Source organism: Trachurus japonicus, chromosome 23 (genome assembly GCF_045865225.1).
Source record: "Trachurus japonicus isolate A0001 chromosome 23, Traja_1.0".
Taxonomy (NCBI): domain Eukaryota; kingdom Metazoa; phylum Chordata; class Actinopteri; order Carangiformes; family Carangidae; genus Trachurus; species Trachurus japonicus.
The window spans coordinates 23,760,705-23,779,349 of NC_140929.1; the positions used below are offsets into that span (position 1 = coordinate 23,760,705).

Below are 18,645 nucleotides of genomic sequence, written 5' to 3' on the forward strand. Positions count from 1 at the left end.
CACACACTCACACACACTCCACATGTCCACATGTATGTGATGGCACGTGTGTGTCTGTTATTGTTTTTATATTGGGTTAACTTCTTCAGAGAGACCTTTGTTTCAAAAAGCCCAGTGTGTGTGTGTGTGTGTGTGTGTAAACCGACGTCTCATGTTCAGTCTAGAACTAAAAACTGTACAAATATCAGTGTATAAACCTCTTATAGATAATATTTTTCTCAGCGTCATTTATTTTATGGCTCTCTCTTCACTTTACCCTCACATGATGTCATCCAGCTCCTCTCTGATTGGTCCAGTCTGCGTCGACTGTTTTCCATGCAGATCACAACCACCTGAGCGATCGATGCTTTGTGTCTACGGCACACAACAGGACCGACAACACCTCTGGTCAATATCACTAAAATGTTTAGTAATTGAGAAACTGTGTTACAGTCCAGTGCACTCTTATATGTGATCAGCCACTGAGCCCGAGAAGAATTAAAGCAGTTCATCTGAAACACAGAAATGATTGATTAAACTGTAGTGAAAGCTCCATAGCAAAGAATTAACTGCATTCAGATCAGATCCTTGGTGGATGGTAGCCTACCAGTCTGACCCAGATCTGTTTGAATTCTTTTTTTTTTCATTCAGCCCCACAAACACCCTCAACATCATGTTACCTGGTTAAATAAAGGCTACATAAATAAAATAAATGTGACCTAATGCCACCCCACTCCATCATCCCCACATACACTTACTGTACAAAAAAAAGGGGGAATACGAAATATCAATTATACAACAAGTAGTTCCGACCAAGCAATCTGATTGGTCAACAAGACATTTAGAATGTGCTCAAATTAGCATGACAGCAGGCTTAACTCATCACGTTGTTTTATCCATCTCCATGGTAACCATCCATGGATTCTTATTATTATTTTAGAAACGTTATGTTACTCGTGAAAATAAATCACAAATTAAATCAACATGTAGAGTGCTCCTGTCAGATGCCAAACTCAAATTTTAGAACAATTAAATAACCATTTTTAGTGAATATGCTGTAAACTGCCCCGTTTTAGCTGAGAGGCTGTTCCCTTCCGTATGTGTACAGTCAGAGAGACACTAGTTGTAACCGCGGTGAAAATAAAATATGGCCTGGAGCTGAATATTTCGTTGGATAAAACGGAAGATACCTCTATGTTTCTCTCTCTCTTTGTGACTTTTGGGCTTTTAAATAATCTGGAGTAATCAAAATGTTTGGCTTTCGTCATCAGCTGTGTCGGTGACGCGGTAGCCTATTGATTTAGTCCGAGACTGTGATAAAACATTAACGTCAGCTCAGAGTTCACTCATCTGGGACTAGAAAATCCTTACTGTTGCTAGGTCGTTACTAAGGGTCGTATTATTTGCTGTAGAGGTAAACTAGGTTCCATTACACAGAGGAGTCTACTGACGTGACTGATTGTGTTTCAGGTATTAGTCGGACCCCATTTATTCCCATGGAAATGGGAAGTGCACTCGCAAAAACCTTTCAAATTTGAGAGGAAATTGTCCATCAAAATGAATATATTTTGATGATACATTTTATTTTGTTGGTAATAGTTGTATAATCAGTGACGCTTGCGACCGCATCACTGTTGTGCTCAAATGACGTTAAAGCACACCCTCGAGGGTAATATTGCCTAATTCATGAACAGTGACAGAATTCTTAAATGCTTTTACAGCTGAGTACAAAGGGTACCAGAGGTCAAATGACCCCGATTATAATTTTCCAAGGGAAGAAATTGAGCTACATGTATAAGATCCAGGAACATATGAAATGTTTGTGACCCAGATCTGAGGAGGGATGTCCTGCTTTAAAACTCTCTCAAGGTTTTCTGTTGCATTCAAGTCACCCACACATTATATCCATCCATCACCTCTCCCACACCTTTTCCACTATGCAGCCTCATGCCCCCCCCCCCGCCACACACACACACACACACACACACACCCCTGTGTATCAGGATCATCAGCACTGTGGTGGTCCGGGGTCCGGCTCAGGTCCACGTCAAACACGCTGCACCACATCTGATCCAAAACGGGCTTATTGTGGTTTGGTGCGACCAAAAGAAGCGCTGCCAACGTTCAGCAGATGTCTTTTCATGTTCTCTGGCAAAGTTGAATCTCGCTCGTGCCAAGTCAGAAGCTCTTACCCGTCTGTTTTTCAGTCTCGTGTTTTGTAAATATTGAACCGTGTGCGGCGTCAGCGTTGCGAGGGAGGCGGCTGCTCCTTCTCTTATTGCTGCTGAGCCTCTCCCTCTGCTGCAGCTGTGGCCCAGTTCCTGCTCAGCTGATGCTCCTGTGCCCTCTGCGTCGTTGTGAAGTCTCAGTCTGGTTTTGAGTACTTTCTCTTGCTTTAGACACAACATAGAGCAGATCTGAGGAACTTTATTCTCTACAAACCACGGGTGTGATTGCACTGAGCTCAGGCTCTGGGGTCTGGATTCTCAGTCAAGTCCATCCAACCTGTCTGTTTTTACTGCAACACAAGCCCAAATGCTTTGATTATTGTAAGGTGGTATCATTTTTGAATCATTTAACATATCAGTTACACAGCTTTGTTTTTTTTAATGGGAACAGGCATATACAATGTATAAACCAACAATACACTGACCAATAAACAAACAGACAGAAGACAAACAACAGAGCAAACTCAACAACACAACAAAAACATGACCAAAACAGGACAGAAAAAGAAAAAACACGCACAAGAAAACTAAAACAAAACAAATCAAAAGAACAAAACAACTACAACAACAAAAAAAAGGATGTGAAACTACTAAAATTAAATTAACAGTAACTACTTAGTATACATTCACTCAAAAGTAAGTTTTTCCCATTTTTTGTTATGCATTTCTACCTTGTCTTGATTTGATGTGATCATTTTTTCCAAAAGAAATTGGCGTCACATTTTATTTAAAAAAAACAAACTAATTCAAAAGTGTTTTTGTTTGGGTCTTAAATATAAATATTTTCCCCAAAAGGATGATGGTGTTAACAATCTGTGGGCATTTTACCTCCAGTACTCCCAACAAAATATTTAATGGTGTAAATTCAAAGTGAATATTTTTGGGTCTTAGCCACTTTTGAATGTCTAACCAAAATCTGACTACATGTGTACAATAAAAGAATAAATGTAACTGATCCTCCACTTCTTCATTGCAAAATTTACATAATAGAGAGTGGTTAATGTTAAAAATGTTTAATTGTTTATTTGTGGCGGTAATTCTATAGAAAATCTTACTTTGAAAAATTCTAGAATATCAGTTGTTCTTGGACCTAATGGACCTAAAATAATCTTACACAGTTTTGTTACATAAAGTAACTAAAGTAACTAAACCTGGTCACATATACATGTGACCAGGTTTAGTTTGTTGTTATGGAAAAAACACTGTTTTGGTGAAATTCTTTTTTCTGATTGGTGATAGTTTTTCCTCCAGCTCCTTCAATTATTTGACACATTAGCGATGTGAGGCCCCTTGTTGTGTAGCTTCAAGCATACATATGTGTGTGTGTGTGTGTTTGTGTGCAACGCATGTACAGTATGTATGTGTGTGAAGATGTAGAACAGCCTAGAGGGCTCCAGTCTCACCTGACACCCGGATCCCTTTCCCATCAGCCCAGACTCAGGAGAGCAGAACACCCACACACCAGCTGACAAATGACTCATTCCTCTGTGTATGTGTGTATTGTCTGTGTGAGTGTGTGTGTGTGCTTGGAAGGGTCTACAAGGTGCGGAAAAGGGAATTGAATTCATGACCCCAGACCCATCGGTTGACAGCAGGTGGAGAACATTCTGCTGCATGTCAGCACCACGTTGGAGGGCTGTCTTATTTCTGTGTGTGTGTGTGTGTATGTGTATGTGTGTGTGTGTGAGAGAGAGAGAGACAACCCATGCAGGTCCTCCTTGCAGGTCCTTTATGCCTGAGTTCATTTCAGACATCCTTTCGTAGCCCAACTCGGGAGAACAGAGGGGGGAGGGGGGAGGAGTATGGCAAGCGGATTTAACATTTAAAAGCTAAGTTTGACTCTCCGGAATTAACATTGTACAGTAGATATCAACAACGTCTTTCTGACTAGTCGTAATTACATTTTGAATAGTTGGATTTTTTATTCAAGATATCTGTAATTCAGTTTTGCCGAGTCAAAAAGAATGATGTGTATGGGGTTTGTCATTACAGATATCTACAATTCAGTTGCAGATATGCGCTATGTGAATTACGGATATCTGTAACTGAATTGCGACTATTACTAATTCCAGTTTGAGATATCTACAACGTCATTTTGACTAGTCAAAACTTAATTTAAAATATCCGAAAAGGGACATGTAGATATCTTTAATTGAGGTGAATTAAAGATATCTTGAACTGGAATTATGACTAGTCAGAATCAAATTGTAGATATCTCAAACTGGAATTAGTACTCGTCGTAATTCAGTTACAGATATCTGTAATTCACATAGTGGATATCTGCAACTGAATTGTAGATACCTGTAAGGACAAACCCCATACACATGAATGGCAAAAGTGACGTAATTTGTCCTAGGAAGAACGTAGTTGTGGATATCTGAAATGACAATTGTGGATAGGAATAATGTAGATATCTGAAATGTTCTTTTTGACTAGGCAAAACTGAATTACAGATATCTACAACACATATCCAGTCTGGCTTTTAAATGTTAAAATGGCTTGCCATAGGGAGGAGCAGCATTAGCTCCTCTTAGTCTCAGTAACATGTTTTCATTGCTGTGTTGAGGGGGGATTTGGCCTGTGATCCCAGCGCCCGGCCCATCAGCAGGTTGCCTCACTGCCACGTGGGACCGGTCCCGGAGGAAATCGATTCCTAACCCGCGGCCGGTGTTTCACAGCACGACTTCTCAGAATTCAGTGTAATGCAGCCTCTGTCAGAATCGATGAGGGCTTTAAGCTCACGTCTTTTGTGTGGTAACCTTGTTCTGGTGGAGTCGGAGTGAGGGAATTGACTCAGAGAGGGACTCAGATTAGCTGGAAGCGACGATAATGGCAGCAAACGCCTTCTCAGAGACTTCACCCACAGCCCGCTGCTTCTGTCTGCTGTTGACAGGTGGTCGTGTATGAGGGAGGAAGGTAAACTTGTCTCTCTGTCTCACGCTGGACATCAGATTTGACTTTTCCTTCCTGGTTGATGGCCTTTGACCTGCATCTTTATTCTTTGAGGTCAAACTCATTGATTATTCTCAAAGACTATTATTTCACCAAGACAATGACTCAGCTCTTCAGAAAAGCACCAGTTTTGTCACATTTGCTTCCCAGAAAAACATCCTCTTTACCGCAGCTTCTTCTTATGTCTGTGTCAGCTCTCTGGTAAAAGAAAGGAAACTTTTTTCTGTATTTAATCAGACCAGGATTTTTCCTTAACCTTAAACTTAAGTGCTGCAAGAGTTTAAAGCGAACCATAAATCATTTTAATGATACTGGAGGTACAAGTGGATCTTCTATTCCAACATCAGATGTTTTGGTGGAAAACAAATTTATGATATGCTATATATTGTGATTTTGCAAAGTAGTTGCAGAATCCCTTCACTTTTAAAAGTCCCATGTTTTACAATTTATTTGGTGTTTATACATTTTAATAGTTTAAGAGCCAAAGAAAATCATCCCTTGGGCTCTTCTGATTGGTCCACAGATTTAAGGGAAAAAAGAAGAGAAACCACATTCTGCATGGTGTGTCCCAGTGGATGGGGCTTGGCGACATCTTTGTTATGACATCACAAAGTCACAGAAGTCCTGACAGCGGCTTTTAAGGCACAGTTTTTGAATGCAGGCTGTGTGCATTTTTCTGTGGACGTAGGCTTTGATACTTTGACAGTATAAATATATACTGTAACCTAGACCTGGTTTATAATCCACTACTAATGCACATCTACTGCACCTTTATACAACATAGGACCTTTAAATAATAGTATTTTAGATTGACAGTGGCTGCCTCTGTGGAACAAAACCTCAAATACAAAGACGTTACACCGTATGGTATTTGACTCACAGAACCGGTGCATGCCAAGTAGGAAATTGTGGTTGTAAATGTTACTGGTTGTCGGGGTGTAAAAATACACACATACATAATCCACACAGGATTAAAATCACCGACCATACCAGTAATGTTGAAATAAGTCCACAACCCTTTAGTGGCATAAATCCAGTCCCAGTAAGGATTTAGGGTTAGTGTTCAATTAACTGTAAAACTGTTCCCGTTTCTGTGTCAGTGGTGTGTGTGTGTGTGTGTGTGTGTGTGTGTTTTTTTTACCTCCTCTAGCTCTTGCTATCCTAGTTAGGACTTGTCCAGGTGTCCCAGTCTGACACTGTCCTGGCTGTTTTAATAGAAGCAGAAAGCTAACACAGTGCGCTGCAGATCAATATTCCACATAGCGATGCAGGTTGCAGAGCCACTAAGAGAAATGTAGAGAAAGGGGGGAAAAAAAACAAGAGACCGCTATAGCAAAGCAAACACAGCAAAAGCAAAAGCAGCATCAGCAGGACTCAGGCTCTTAGCATTCAATGCACTCTGACTGGGCTCTAAATGTCAGTTTAGAGAATTACTCTGGATCAATATTCAACTTTGGACAAACGCCTGTTCTTTTTATCTTCAGCTAAACTACCCAACAATTTAGTAAAGAGATCAAAAAGATTAATTTTTATATCATTTTAAGTGACTCAAAATATTCTCTCTCTTTTTTATTTTTTTATTCATATGCACAATGATAAAACAAGAATTTTATTTAAAGCAGAAGTAAATGATCCGGTGGTTTTGGCTAACTTCTTGTCAGCAGATGGAGTTAGCAGTCCCCGCCCTCGTCCCTACGTCACCACATTCACGCGCATCCCTTGGCTGCACACACAGAGAGGACCGCCCCTTTATGCCGTTCTCTCCCCTCATTGGATAAAGGTTGTAGGATACAAGGAAAGTTTTCTCCTCGACTTACAGCAGAGCAGAGTGACTGACAGACCCGTGTTTCAGACCAAACACTCTATATAAGTGATTGCTGTCGGAAGATAGAACTATTTAAGACTTATATTAACACAAACATTCTGCTTACTTCTGCTTTAATAATACAAAGACAAATAATTGTGCAGGAGAGGAAAAGAAGCCCAAAGGGCTTATATAAAATCCTCCCCCTCAATACAAAATCACTAAAACAAATCAACCAATAGAGAAAGAAAAAGAAAAGAAAAGCAAAAAAAAGCAAAAAAAGGGAAAGAAACAAAGAAAAAACACAATAAACAAACAAATATCCATAAAATTACAAATTAATTTCAATTATACTAGACATAGAGTATTATTTTTGCCTGGATAGAAGATACCTTACCAAACTAGTCCTAAACATTTTGTAGGATGATACAAGCTTAAGAGACCTATCTAAAGAGTTCCAGAGTTGGGGGCCATGAAATTTGATAAAAGATTTATGACTGGAGGTACGACAAAGAGGTAAATGAAAGTTCTTCAGACCTCTCACTGAATAAGAGTGAATATCTGATGATAACAGAAAAAAGTGAAAAAGTGAAAGTGAAAAAAAGTGCCTGGAATGTCTTGTTTGTAATGAATGAAACAGACATGTTTGAAACATATTAATAGAAAAAATTGATAAAAGTTAAAATTTGCTAAATAAGGGTGCAGATGGTGCTTGATTAGTAGAATTTGAAATCATTCTCTGCCCCGTTCATCCCTCTTCTGTTTCTCTCCACCATTCATCATTTCTGACCTCCTCATCCTCTCTCCACATCCTGTCCTCAGGGTTTTGACCTACTCCTACCTGCTGTCCTTCAACGCCTGGCTGCTGCTGGCCCCCGTCGTGCTCTGCTACGACTGGCAGGTGGGCAGCATTCCTCTGGTGGAGACGCTGGGCGACGTACGCAACGTGGCCACCGTCCTGCTGGCCGTGGTGATGGTGGCCCTCTGCCTGCACTGCGTCTTCTCTCTGCAGGTAGGTGCATGGAAGTGACAAGTAGCTAAAAAAAAAAAAAAAACAAGTACCCAGGACCACATTTCCCATGAGCTCTGTGGCTTTGTGATGCTTTTCAGCTGTCATGTGCTTTTCATCACAAGATGAGAAGGAGTATTAGGATATGTAACAACCTGCATGTTCAAATAAAAACCTTCAGCATTTCCAACTTTGTTCAGTAGATAATCACGACCCCCTGAGGATGAATGCAACCTCCTTACCTTTCGTCTGCTAACAACCCTCAGGCCAGGTTTTCCAAAAGCTAACAGGAAGAATGCCTTGAAATTTTCTGAACACGTTCATCAAACAAGTGAAGACTGTGAATAGTAAAATAGTTTGTGTGTTGTTCATTTTACCAAGATTTACTCTCAGCTTCATCATTAAAAGGCAGGAAAATAACATATTCCTACGGTAATGTACTCTGAAAACTTAAAACTACAGCAATACAAATTACACAATAAATATGACATGAGTAAGAACCACAGGTTATTAGAGACAATCTTGTCATAAAGTACCAGAATGTAACCGTACTGTAAATTATAGCCTTTGACGCTTTTGATTTATAACTGAAAAAGTGACTGAATCACATGTAGAGGAGTCTTGATAACATATAGATAACATATTGTATGTCTGCCAGACTTTTTCCCTCAGTGCTCCTCTCCGTGTGGACATTTGGATGCTTTTTGCCTCGGTGCTCAATGACAACAGTTTGAGTAATACCAGCTCATTCTTTCTCCACTAATCATAATGAGTCTTTTTGAGTTCTCCACTAAAGAGCACAATGAGCAGTTAAGGACCTATTAATCAGCACGCTTCCACATCCCAGTGGGACTCTTAATTAAGGCCTCATTAAAGACGGGTGCGCTGAAGGGGTCGGCCCAGGCAGGCCTCTGTTTGTTGAAAGCACAGACATGGCATCAGTCAGGAGAAATGTTCATGAATCAGCTCCGTTTTATGTTAGAATGAGAAACTACAAGAACTTTTTTACCACAAAACAGCATGTTTGATGTGTTTTTATTTATTATTTGAAACCTTTTTCTGTTTACACTGTGATGACTCACTATGTTGTTATATTAACACAAAATCCCCATATGGACTGTATATAAGAAACAGATTTATCATGACTCATAGACACACAATGCTGTGGACAAGTGACAGGGAGCGTGTGTGTGTGTGTGTGTGTGTGTGTGTGTGTGTGTGTGTGTGTGTGTGTGTGTGTGTGTGTGTGTGTGTGTGTGTGTTATGGCAGTGTGTTTTTTCTTTTTGCTTGTTCTTATATACTTTATCACTGTACATGTGATTCCCATCCGTGGTTGTCAGTGACTGGACCACGGCTTGGTCAGCGGACGCCGGATCTTAAAGGGATAGTTCACCCAAAATTGAAATTTCACTCATTATCTACTCACCCTCATGTGGACTAAGGGCTGGGAGAAGTTTCAGAGTTATCCGTGGCTTCTCTGAGTTACAGGGGGTCTTGGCGTAGCAGTGCATGTCCATATAACGGTTGCAAATGGATACCAACTGTCTTGGTAACAAAAAGACACACCAAAAAACATCCAAATACCTCCATGCTGCTCGTATGTACAATTTCGTACGTACAATTTCGCATTTCGGGCCTTCAATACAAGACGGACATTACATACGAGCAGCATGGAGGTATTTGGATGTTTTTTGGTGTGTCTTTTTGTTACGAAGACAGTTGGTATCTGTTTGCAACCGTTATACGGACATGCACTGCTACGCCGAGACCCCCTGTAACTCAGAGAAGGCACGGAGGACTCTGAAACTTCTCCCAGCCCTTAGTCCACATGAGGGTGAGTAGATAATGAGTGAAATTTCAATTTTGGGTGAACTATCCCTTTAAAATGTATCTGTGAAAGAGTAAACATTATGGGTATTGGTGTATGTCTAACTCCTCCGTCTCCCTCATCAGCACCAATCGTACCAAGTGTCCATAGTGTACTTATACACAGGTGATGCACTGTGATGAAAAAAAAAAAAAAGACATTTACGATTATAATGACATTATCTGGACTTAATTTCAGCTCCATTAGATTTTCACCACCAAAAGTATAAAATCATGGTAATGTAATTTTTGTTGTGGCTTGTAGAAAACAATCGTGTTCCCTGATGTTTGGAGTTTGATCTGTTGATCAGACTGTGGGCTCTGAAGCACCACATTGTTCATTATGGTCTACTCTGGGACACATTTTACCTTAATCAAAGAAATTGCGGCTCCTGCCATTTGAATATTGCACTTGGCCATATTGCAATTCAGATCACATTACGATAAGGAACATAGTGGTTCTTCAACAGATTGCATCTAAAGCATCCAATAAGATTTGAATTGAATTGAATTGAATCTAGTCACAGTAGTTATTTTCTTGCTGATCTAGGCTCCAACCTCTCAGTGCTCTCTTTTGAATATAATATGGAGGTTCTTTATAAATAAGAAATAAGAAGAAACATCTGTGCTATGACAAGGTAAAGAGTTTCTGCAATAACAGAATAAAGTGGTATCTATTAGCAGCAAGAGAATTTTCCACAATAACATGAAAAATATGTTGTTATGGAAATTATCTTGTAAAACGACTGTGGAAGAAAATATAAAAATTACTCACAAGAATGTGAAACTGCCATTAACACACACATAACACACCACGTTTTCACTTTTCATACAGTCAGCGAGGTGTCAGGGCATAAACACAGATTATACACCCTCTCTGTCAAACCATCCCATCATCTCTGCTGTTACTGTGGAGATGGTTGCTGTGTGCCGTGGATTTTTCCAAAGGTGACGTTGTGATGTGTTGATGATCTGTCCGTGAGAAGAGCTTTTTCACTCTCAGTCGGCACCAGCTTGTTGTAATTCCTCCACTTTACGGCCTTATTTCTTTTCCTGGCTGCGCCTCTCTGCTTATCTGCGTCTCACATTTCAGATGATATTTGGTTCAAGGAGTCTTTACTGAACTGTGCTGCAGTTTCGGGGGAGAAATCGTTCCTCAAACAGAACCTTTCTTGGCAGAAAATATCATTTAGCTACACTAAATGCTGCCAGGTGTTGCTGCTGTTTCCTTTCTCACCCTGTTTTTTCTGGAGATCTGTATTCATATCTGGTAACGTTTTCACTGCAATGAAAAAGTCATGACTCATATTTGTGAATCGTGCTCTCTGAGGAGTCAAAGTATTCAAAGTCATTTTCCTTTCATCCATCAGAGCATTAGCCGTGTTGGGGGAAAGAGCTCTGCGCTTCTGAATGTACAAGTAGAATCGCTTTTATTTGTCCAGAACATTTTGTGCATGGAAGTTGTTCTTTAAATTGAATATATCCGAGGAGCGGTGGGCAGCCTTTCTCTGCTGGCTGAAGAGCGAAGCAAGGACACACAACATGATTTACAGCCTGAATGTGAGGCTCACACATAGCAACTTATTGTAACACACTGTGTTCAACCCAGTGTGTCGCCTCACTAAACCCACGGCCCGTCCTCTTCCCTCCTCTTCCATGCTAAGCTAAGCTAAACTAAGCTAAACTAATCCTGGCTCTCGCCTCATGCTGCCACTTGAGATTTTATTATTATTAATGTTCTTATTTACTGTAACGTTTTGCAAAATGTCACCAAAATGTCAAGATGTTCTTTAATGTCATTTTTTAATTGGCCACTTGCATCTCCAGCATGAAAAAGCTTGCAACTTCTAACTTTTAATTAATTCAGCAAGAATAAATGATTTTGCAGAAATGCACTTTGTGGCTTCAGTTTGAGTTTGGAAAAATAATTTTTAAAAAATAAAATCAGATTGCACATGTTGCTCTTGAAGGCCCAGATTCATTAAGTTCAACTCAGATGAAGTGCTTTCACTAATTGCTCAGCTAATGTTCAAGCAACAGGAACATTTTAAAAGAAAAGAGAAAAACAGTCGAGACAAATCTTTCTAACAGTCACTGTTGGTCACACGGGTCACTCTGACCCAGATAATAAAAGATGTGGCACAGAACAGGGCATCCACAGCCACTGGGTTACCTAGCAACAAAGTGTTGAATTGTGTACACTACTGTGCCGGCTCAAGTCCAGACTCTGGCTGAGGTCCTCAGAGCTCTGGGTCAGGTGTTCATTAAGGACAGCTCTGTGTTTTGTGAAAGGCCCCCACCCTCCTCATCTCCACTCAGGATCACTGAGCTCAGTCAGAGTGACCGTCAGATTATCGATCATCACTTCTCTCTGAGTGCTCAGTTTGGTGAGGCTTAAGACTGATGGAGACCACAGAGATCTTTGCATCCTTTAGCACAGAAGAAATGTTTTAACATTCATCCCCAGATGTGAGTCTCTGAGCTCTGCTGCCACTTCCCGTCTCCTCATGTGGCTTCATTTTCGGTCGTCTGTGGGACCTTATGTACACTGGACAGGTGTGTGTCTGATCACATCTACATGTAGGGAACATCTCCAGATGATCAGAAGCAGTTGAGCTCAATTTTAAGCATAATGGCAAAGAGAAAGGCTCTAAAATCCAGTTATCACTTTGTTGTAATGTGAGGACTACGGATGGAAATTAGCTCTAAGCTAAATCTGGTATATTTACATGACGTGATGTGCGCATAATTGTTCATTAAAGCAGAAGTAAGCGATCCGGTTGTTTTGGCTAACTTCTTGTCAGCCGATGGAGTTAGCAGTCCCCGCCCTCGTCCCTACGTCACCACATTCACGCGCATCCCTTGGCTGCACACACAGAGAAGACCGTCCCTTTATGCCGTTCTCTCTCCTCATTGGATAAAGGTTGTAGGATACAAGGAAAGTTTTCTCCTTGGCTTACAGCAGAGCAGAGTGACAGACCCCTGTTTCAGACCAAACACTCTATATAAGTGATTGCTGTCGGAAGATAGAACTATTTAAGACTTATATTAACACAAACATTCTGCTTACTTCTGCTTTAATGTGCATTGTCCTTGACAAATAAACAATAAATGAAATGAAATGAAAGATTGATGAGAGGAGATGATTGTATTGGATAAATAACAAAATGCGAGAAAAGTAGAAAGATACGAATACTGTCTGATCACACTCTAAATCCTTCTTTCACCACTGTTGACTTCTCCCTGCAGTTTAGACAAAGTGTTAAATCCTCTGTTATCACATCCACATAATCTTCATACAACATGCACAGTAAAGATGTGTTGAATTTTCTGAACACCTGCTTGCTTCCTTTTCTCTACCACAGTGCAGTACTGGTTTAATAGCAGCTGTGCAACAGGTCAGTTCAGCCGGTGTAATTGCTTAAGGCAGCTGAACCCGTGGAGCTCGGCTTCTGACCTTTAGTTACAGCGCTCACTTAAGGCCAATCACTCTCATTTGTAAAGGAGAGATGCATTCAACTCATTATCTCACCATTCACTTAAACTGGCACCTACATCCGGTTCATTATCATCAAAGCAAAACCAGAGATGAAGCAGATGAAGCGATTCTCCACCGTTGTTTATCCCATTTCTCAACCTCTTTGTCTTTAAATTCATTAAGTGCGTGGGTGTGACAGGCTCGGAGCTCAGTACCCTACACATCATGCTGAGATGGTGCAGAGCCTGCAGCCACGCTGGGAGCTCTGCCACCAAAAAAAACTGGTGTGCTGTGGATTTGTCTCTTTGGAAAGATATTCTGTCTGTTAGGACTGTTTGAGCCGTGCAGGGTGGGAGAGGATTGTGTAACGGTTAGTGTTTAAATGTTTACCGTACCTGTGAGGGCTTGTTGTATGACAGAGATAGAAACTTATGTAAATGGTGAATGTGTAGTTTTTAAGGTCATATGTTTTGTGCATTAAAAGTCAGTCTCTTTCTCTCACACACACACATGCTGCTGTCAGTATGAATACTCTCGTCCGACCCTTGAGACCTTTCCTCGCTACAGTCGGTGTGTTGTGTATAAAGTGCACACCAACGACCCCACTGTGACCTCTTGAAGTAATTGGCACTGCGGTGTGTCTGTCCCTGCCCTCTCCCCCGACCCGTGAATCCAGCGTTAACAACATGCTGCCCAGCCCAAAGTCTCCAAGCTTCCCTCTCGTGTTAAAGGAAGGGTGGAGTTTTGGAGTTTCACCTTCAGTGAACCTGGCTGTGGTTTGAGCTCCTCTGAAACGGGTGATCTCCTGGATTTTCACAGGTAACAGTCTCTAGAGTTCTTACTTACAAAAATACAAAGCATCCAGCGAGCGGCAGCTCTGTGGACGGAAACGCCTTGTTGATGAAAGAGGTCAGAGCTGAGAGAAAGACTACAGTCACTCAGGTTGGTTGACTTTACAGCTTTGGTCACCAAAGCTTCCCAGAGTGAACAACTTGTCCAACTTTGAGCTGGATGAGCCACAACAACAGATGAGTTCAGGCCCACTTCCTGTCAGCCACGGGTAGAAATGTTCAAGCTGCAGAGGAATCACCAACACTGGACTCTTGTTAACATTTCCATTTTTCCCACATTCTGTGTCATAAACTATAAACTGTTTTCTTGTCTGTAACAACATCTATTGCACGTCTGTCCGTCCTAGGGTGAGGGATCCCTCCTCTGTTTCTCTTCCTGAGGTTTCTCCAATTTTTCCCTGTTAAAAGGGTTTTCCATGGAGTTTTTCCTCAGTGGATGTGAGGGTCTAAGGGCAGAGGCTGTTTAGTTAAGTTTATTTAAAGTGTAAAATCACCATGGTGCAACATGGTCTCGATACACTTTACAAAATTCATTACAATAATAAGAATCGCAGGGTCACTTTACACAAAGAGTATACGATAAATGATCAGAAAAGTACAATACACAGTATGTTTGCCAAATAGGCAAACATACTGTGGAGGACAGAAAAAAGAACAAGCAAAAGAACGCACAGGGAGATAAATAGGAAATTCAAATTTCGCCAAAACACTGTGTAAGTGTTTCTTAAGAAGTGTTTTAAAAATTACAGTGGAAGTGGATTGTTTGATATGCAGTGGGAGACTATTCCATAAAAAAGGTGCACGGTAGGAGAAGGCCCTATAACCAAATTATTTTTTATTGACTGGGGGAATAACCAGAAGACGAGAATTTACAGAGCGGAGAGGACGGGTCGGAATATAAGGGATGAGCAATTCAGACAGGTATGATGGTTGTTATGATGCTATGTGAAGCCCTTTGAGACAAACAGTTTGTAAAAACGGGCTATACAAATAAAATTGCCTTGCCTTGCCTGGACAGTTGAGGACTGGAATGGAGCCTGGATTTCTGCTGAGGCAGCTGGTGGTTGACCCGACCTGCCTTGTGTCAACAGTCTATGGTGGTGTAATGGTGTTGGGAATATTTCCTTGCCTCCTCCTCAATCATTGTTGGAGAACCACAGTCTAGTTGCAGACAGTTGACCATCCCCCAGCAGGATAATGCTTCATGTCACAAAGTGTAGGCCATCTCAAACTGAACTTCAGTGCCCCCCACCCCCCAGTCCCCAGATCTGAAAACCTTTGTGTGGTGGAACAGGAGATTGGCAGCTTGAATGAGCAACTGACGACTCTGCAGAGATGATGTGATGCTGCCATGACAACACGGAGCAGAGTCACACCGGAAAGTTTCCAACATCTGGAGGACTTGAGGCTGTTTGAGAGCAAAGGAACAAACTACTTCTCAGCGCTCAGATGCTGTTTGCACTTCTGTCTTGGCATGAAGCATTTCTTTAACCCTAACCCTCAAACAGCCCCATGACCAGCCAAAATGCCACGGGTCTAAAACTCTAACTGAACCTCTCAGAGTGCAAAGTACACACACATATTCACACTCAGGCAGAAGTATGTTTGGACATCAGGGAGGGTAGAGTGCACTGGATGGATTTGGCAGTGGCTTCTGCATAGTAGTAGCATGGATTATGTGACCGCAGCTCTGTCTGTGTGTGAGTTTTGCGTGTGTGGTGCCAAGCCATCTGCGGTTCTGGCTGGCCTTTTCCAGTGTGGGCGGCAGATCCTCATTCAGTCTCTGTCTTCTTTTTCTGGATGGTGCAGCTGGGTCCACTTGCAGAGTCTGGAGATAACTCAAAGCAAATTAGAGGAAGTCTTCAGGCAGCTATCCTATTGGCTGAGAGGGGGGAGAATCAACCCTCTGGAATTAATATCTCTGGTCTGATTTCTGTTAAACTGGGTAGAGGCTTCCCGGGGCAAAATTGAAATAACCAGCATTCGTGTCTCATCTAATTCCTAACCAGCTTTGTATGTGATTATTGTAGCGTTGGAGGACAAAACTCATTTAAACCAAGGTAGCTATCTCTTTAATATCTCCGGGTGTATCGGACCATTGTGGATCCTGTTAAAAGTGAGTAAGCAGGCAAAGGATTTGTATTCGTGACATGCACACCTCAGGATATACACTGGAATTGAAATGTAAATTGACAAAAAAATGACAAGACTGTGCAAAAGGCAACAAAAAACAAGAAGAGCTTTATTAAGACAACACAAATGGAATGCAGAATATAAAACAGGCACTGCCATCTACCAAAGACATAGAAGATTTAAATAACTTCACCTTAACTTAATGTACTGTGACATTCTGAAGCATGTGCAGAAGCCGAGTGTATGATAAAAACATGTAAATGAGTGTGTAGTGCAGAGAGGGGGAGGGGAGCTGCAGGTTTGGTGTAAGAAAATGTTCCAGAGTGTTTTTTTATTTGTCCAGATCAGCAGCCTGGTTACAGCTCACTTGTCTAGTGGTGAAAATATAATTTTCTGGTAGCCCACCTGTGGCATCACCTGTGGATATGATTTTCCCGAAATATAAATGTGATGGGGTTTAATACCTGCCCACCACAGGATTTAATCAGCCTTAATTCCTAGAGATTAGTACTTTGTCTTAATAATGGAGCAGCGATGTTCCACAAATCCGCACAGATGACTCAGGTAGTGTCGTCTTCTCTAATGAGATGGCGGACAGAGGATTTATTGTAGTAGCATTGTGAGTCTAGTAAAGTGTGTAAACTCTACAGCACCAGAGAGCAGAAACCAGAGAAGCAGGGCGACCATAATGACTGCCCACACTGCACTTGAATAGCCCATTATGAGTCACTTATTGTATTTACCAATTTTTAAAAAATCCTACTTAAATAGTCCTTTCCAAAGAAGCATTAGTACCAAATCTACTCAGGCCTAGTACCAGCCTATAACCTGGTGGTGGGGGGGAGGGGGGGGCTAGAGAGTCTACAGAACTGGTGATGTCCATGCAAATCACTCGTGGTGGATGCAGAATAGATCAGCAACAACAACAACAAAATAATCAATGTATTTTAAGCATAATAATACAATTTATAATAATATAACATATTTGAAACCTTTTATGCCATGTTCATCTATCTAATCATTCATGACATCATAAACTGTTAGTGTTGACCTGGCACCTGACATGACGCCTCAAACAAAGGTGGTCCCGGCTAGAAGCTAATGGTATTCCTTGGCATGGAAAAGTTTGGGAACCCCTACTCTAGTGTCTGTGTCAACCACTCAAAGCTTTACATTACTAGTCACATACACACAGTCACACTAGGGCTGCAACTAACAATTATTTTCATTATCGATTAATCTGTTAATTATTTAAACATTTAATCGATTAGTTGTTTGGTCATTAAAATGTAAAAAAATGTTGAAAAATGTCAATCAGTGTTTCCCAAACTACAAGATGACGTCATCAAATGTCTTGTTGTGTCCACAAACCAAAGAGAGACTCAGTTTTTATCAAAAAGGTAAAAAGAGAACAGAGATACCGTATTCACAATTAAGAAGCTGGAATCAGAGAATTTGGACTTTTTTGCATAAGAAACTACCCAAACCGATTATTCGATTATCAAAACAGTTGACGTTTAATTGAATAATCAATTATTGTTCGGTTAATCGATGAATTGTTGCAGCTCTAATTCACACATCTGATCCTACATATATTGGGCATTGTGTCTTATTGATTTGATTTGATTTGATTTGATCAACTTTATTAATCCCAGAGGGCAATTCTGTTCGGCAGTCCACCAAGAACAATAATAATAATAATACAAGCTCATCCACAACAGCACATCAATACAAACTCAACAATACAGACTCATCCACATTCATACATATGCACAGGTGCTAGTTTGTATTTACAATGTCAGTGGAAGCAAAACATGACCTTTGTCTCCCGTTTGGCCTTCCAGCGAAAGGTGTGTCTTGGACATGTGGACTGAAGGAGCTGGGGATCGAACTACAAACCTGTGAAGTTTCATGAGGCTTCATAGTCAGACAGAGATGAAAACATGTGCATACTGATGCCCAGTACAGATTCTTATCAGATTTTGAAATGAGGTTGCAGCAGGTTACCAGTCAGATGTTGAAATATCGCCAACGTATTCCCGCTACAAGCAGACAAACAATGCACCCCCCCCGATGTCTGTGATATTATACAGTAAGAAGCAGCTCTGTTCCACCTTTACATTTACATTTCTCTCTCTCTACTGTCAGTGTGTATGCTTATCTTTTTGAACACACACACACAGGAGGCTCAGGCAGTTACTGGTATATTTCCGGAGGCATTTTGTTCCACAACTGTCATGTGAACTCACACACCTCCTTGTTCTACTATCTTGAGGGATTGCATAGCAGAATAACGTAAACGCTCTCCTTTTCACCTTGTTGATGGAAGTGACATGATTGTCCT

The 18,645-nt window shown here is 41.0% G+C and overlaps 1 protein-coding gene across 1 annotated transcript in view; it reads left to right on the plus strand.

Annotated features, from left to right (window-relative positions):
* The window catches only part of tmtc1 (transmembrane O-mannosyltransferase targeting cadherins 1), a 200,838-nt gene that overhangs the window by 119,519 nt on the left and 62,674 nt on the right, over positions 1-18,645 (plus strand). Inside the window, exon 7 of the mRNA XM_085768906.1 lies at positions 7,786-7,975. Within this exon, the coding sequence (XP_085625032.1) occupies positions 7,786-7,975 (190 nt within the window). The remainder of the gene's footprint in view (positions 1-7,785; positions 7,976-18,645) is intronic.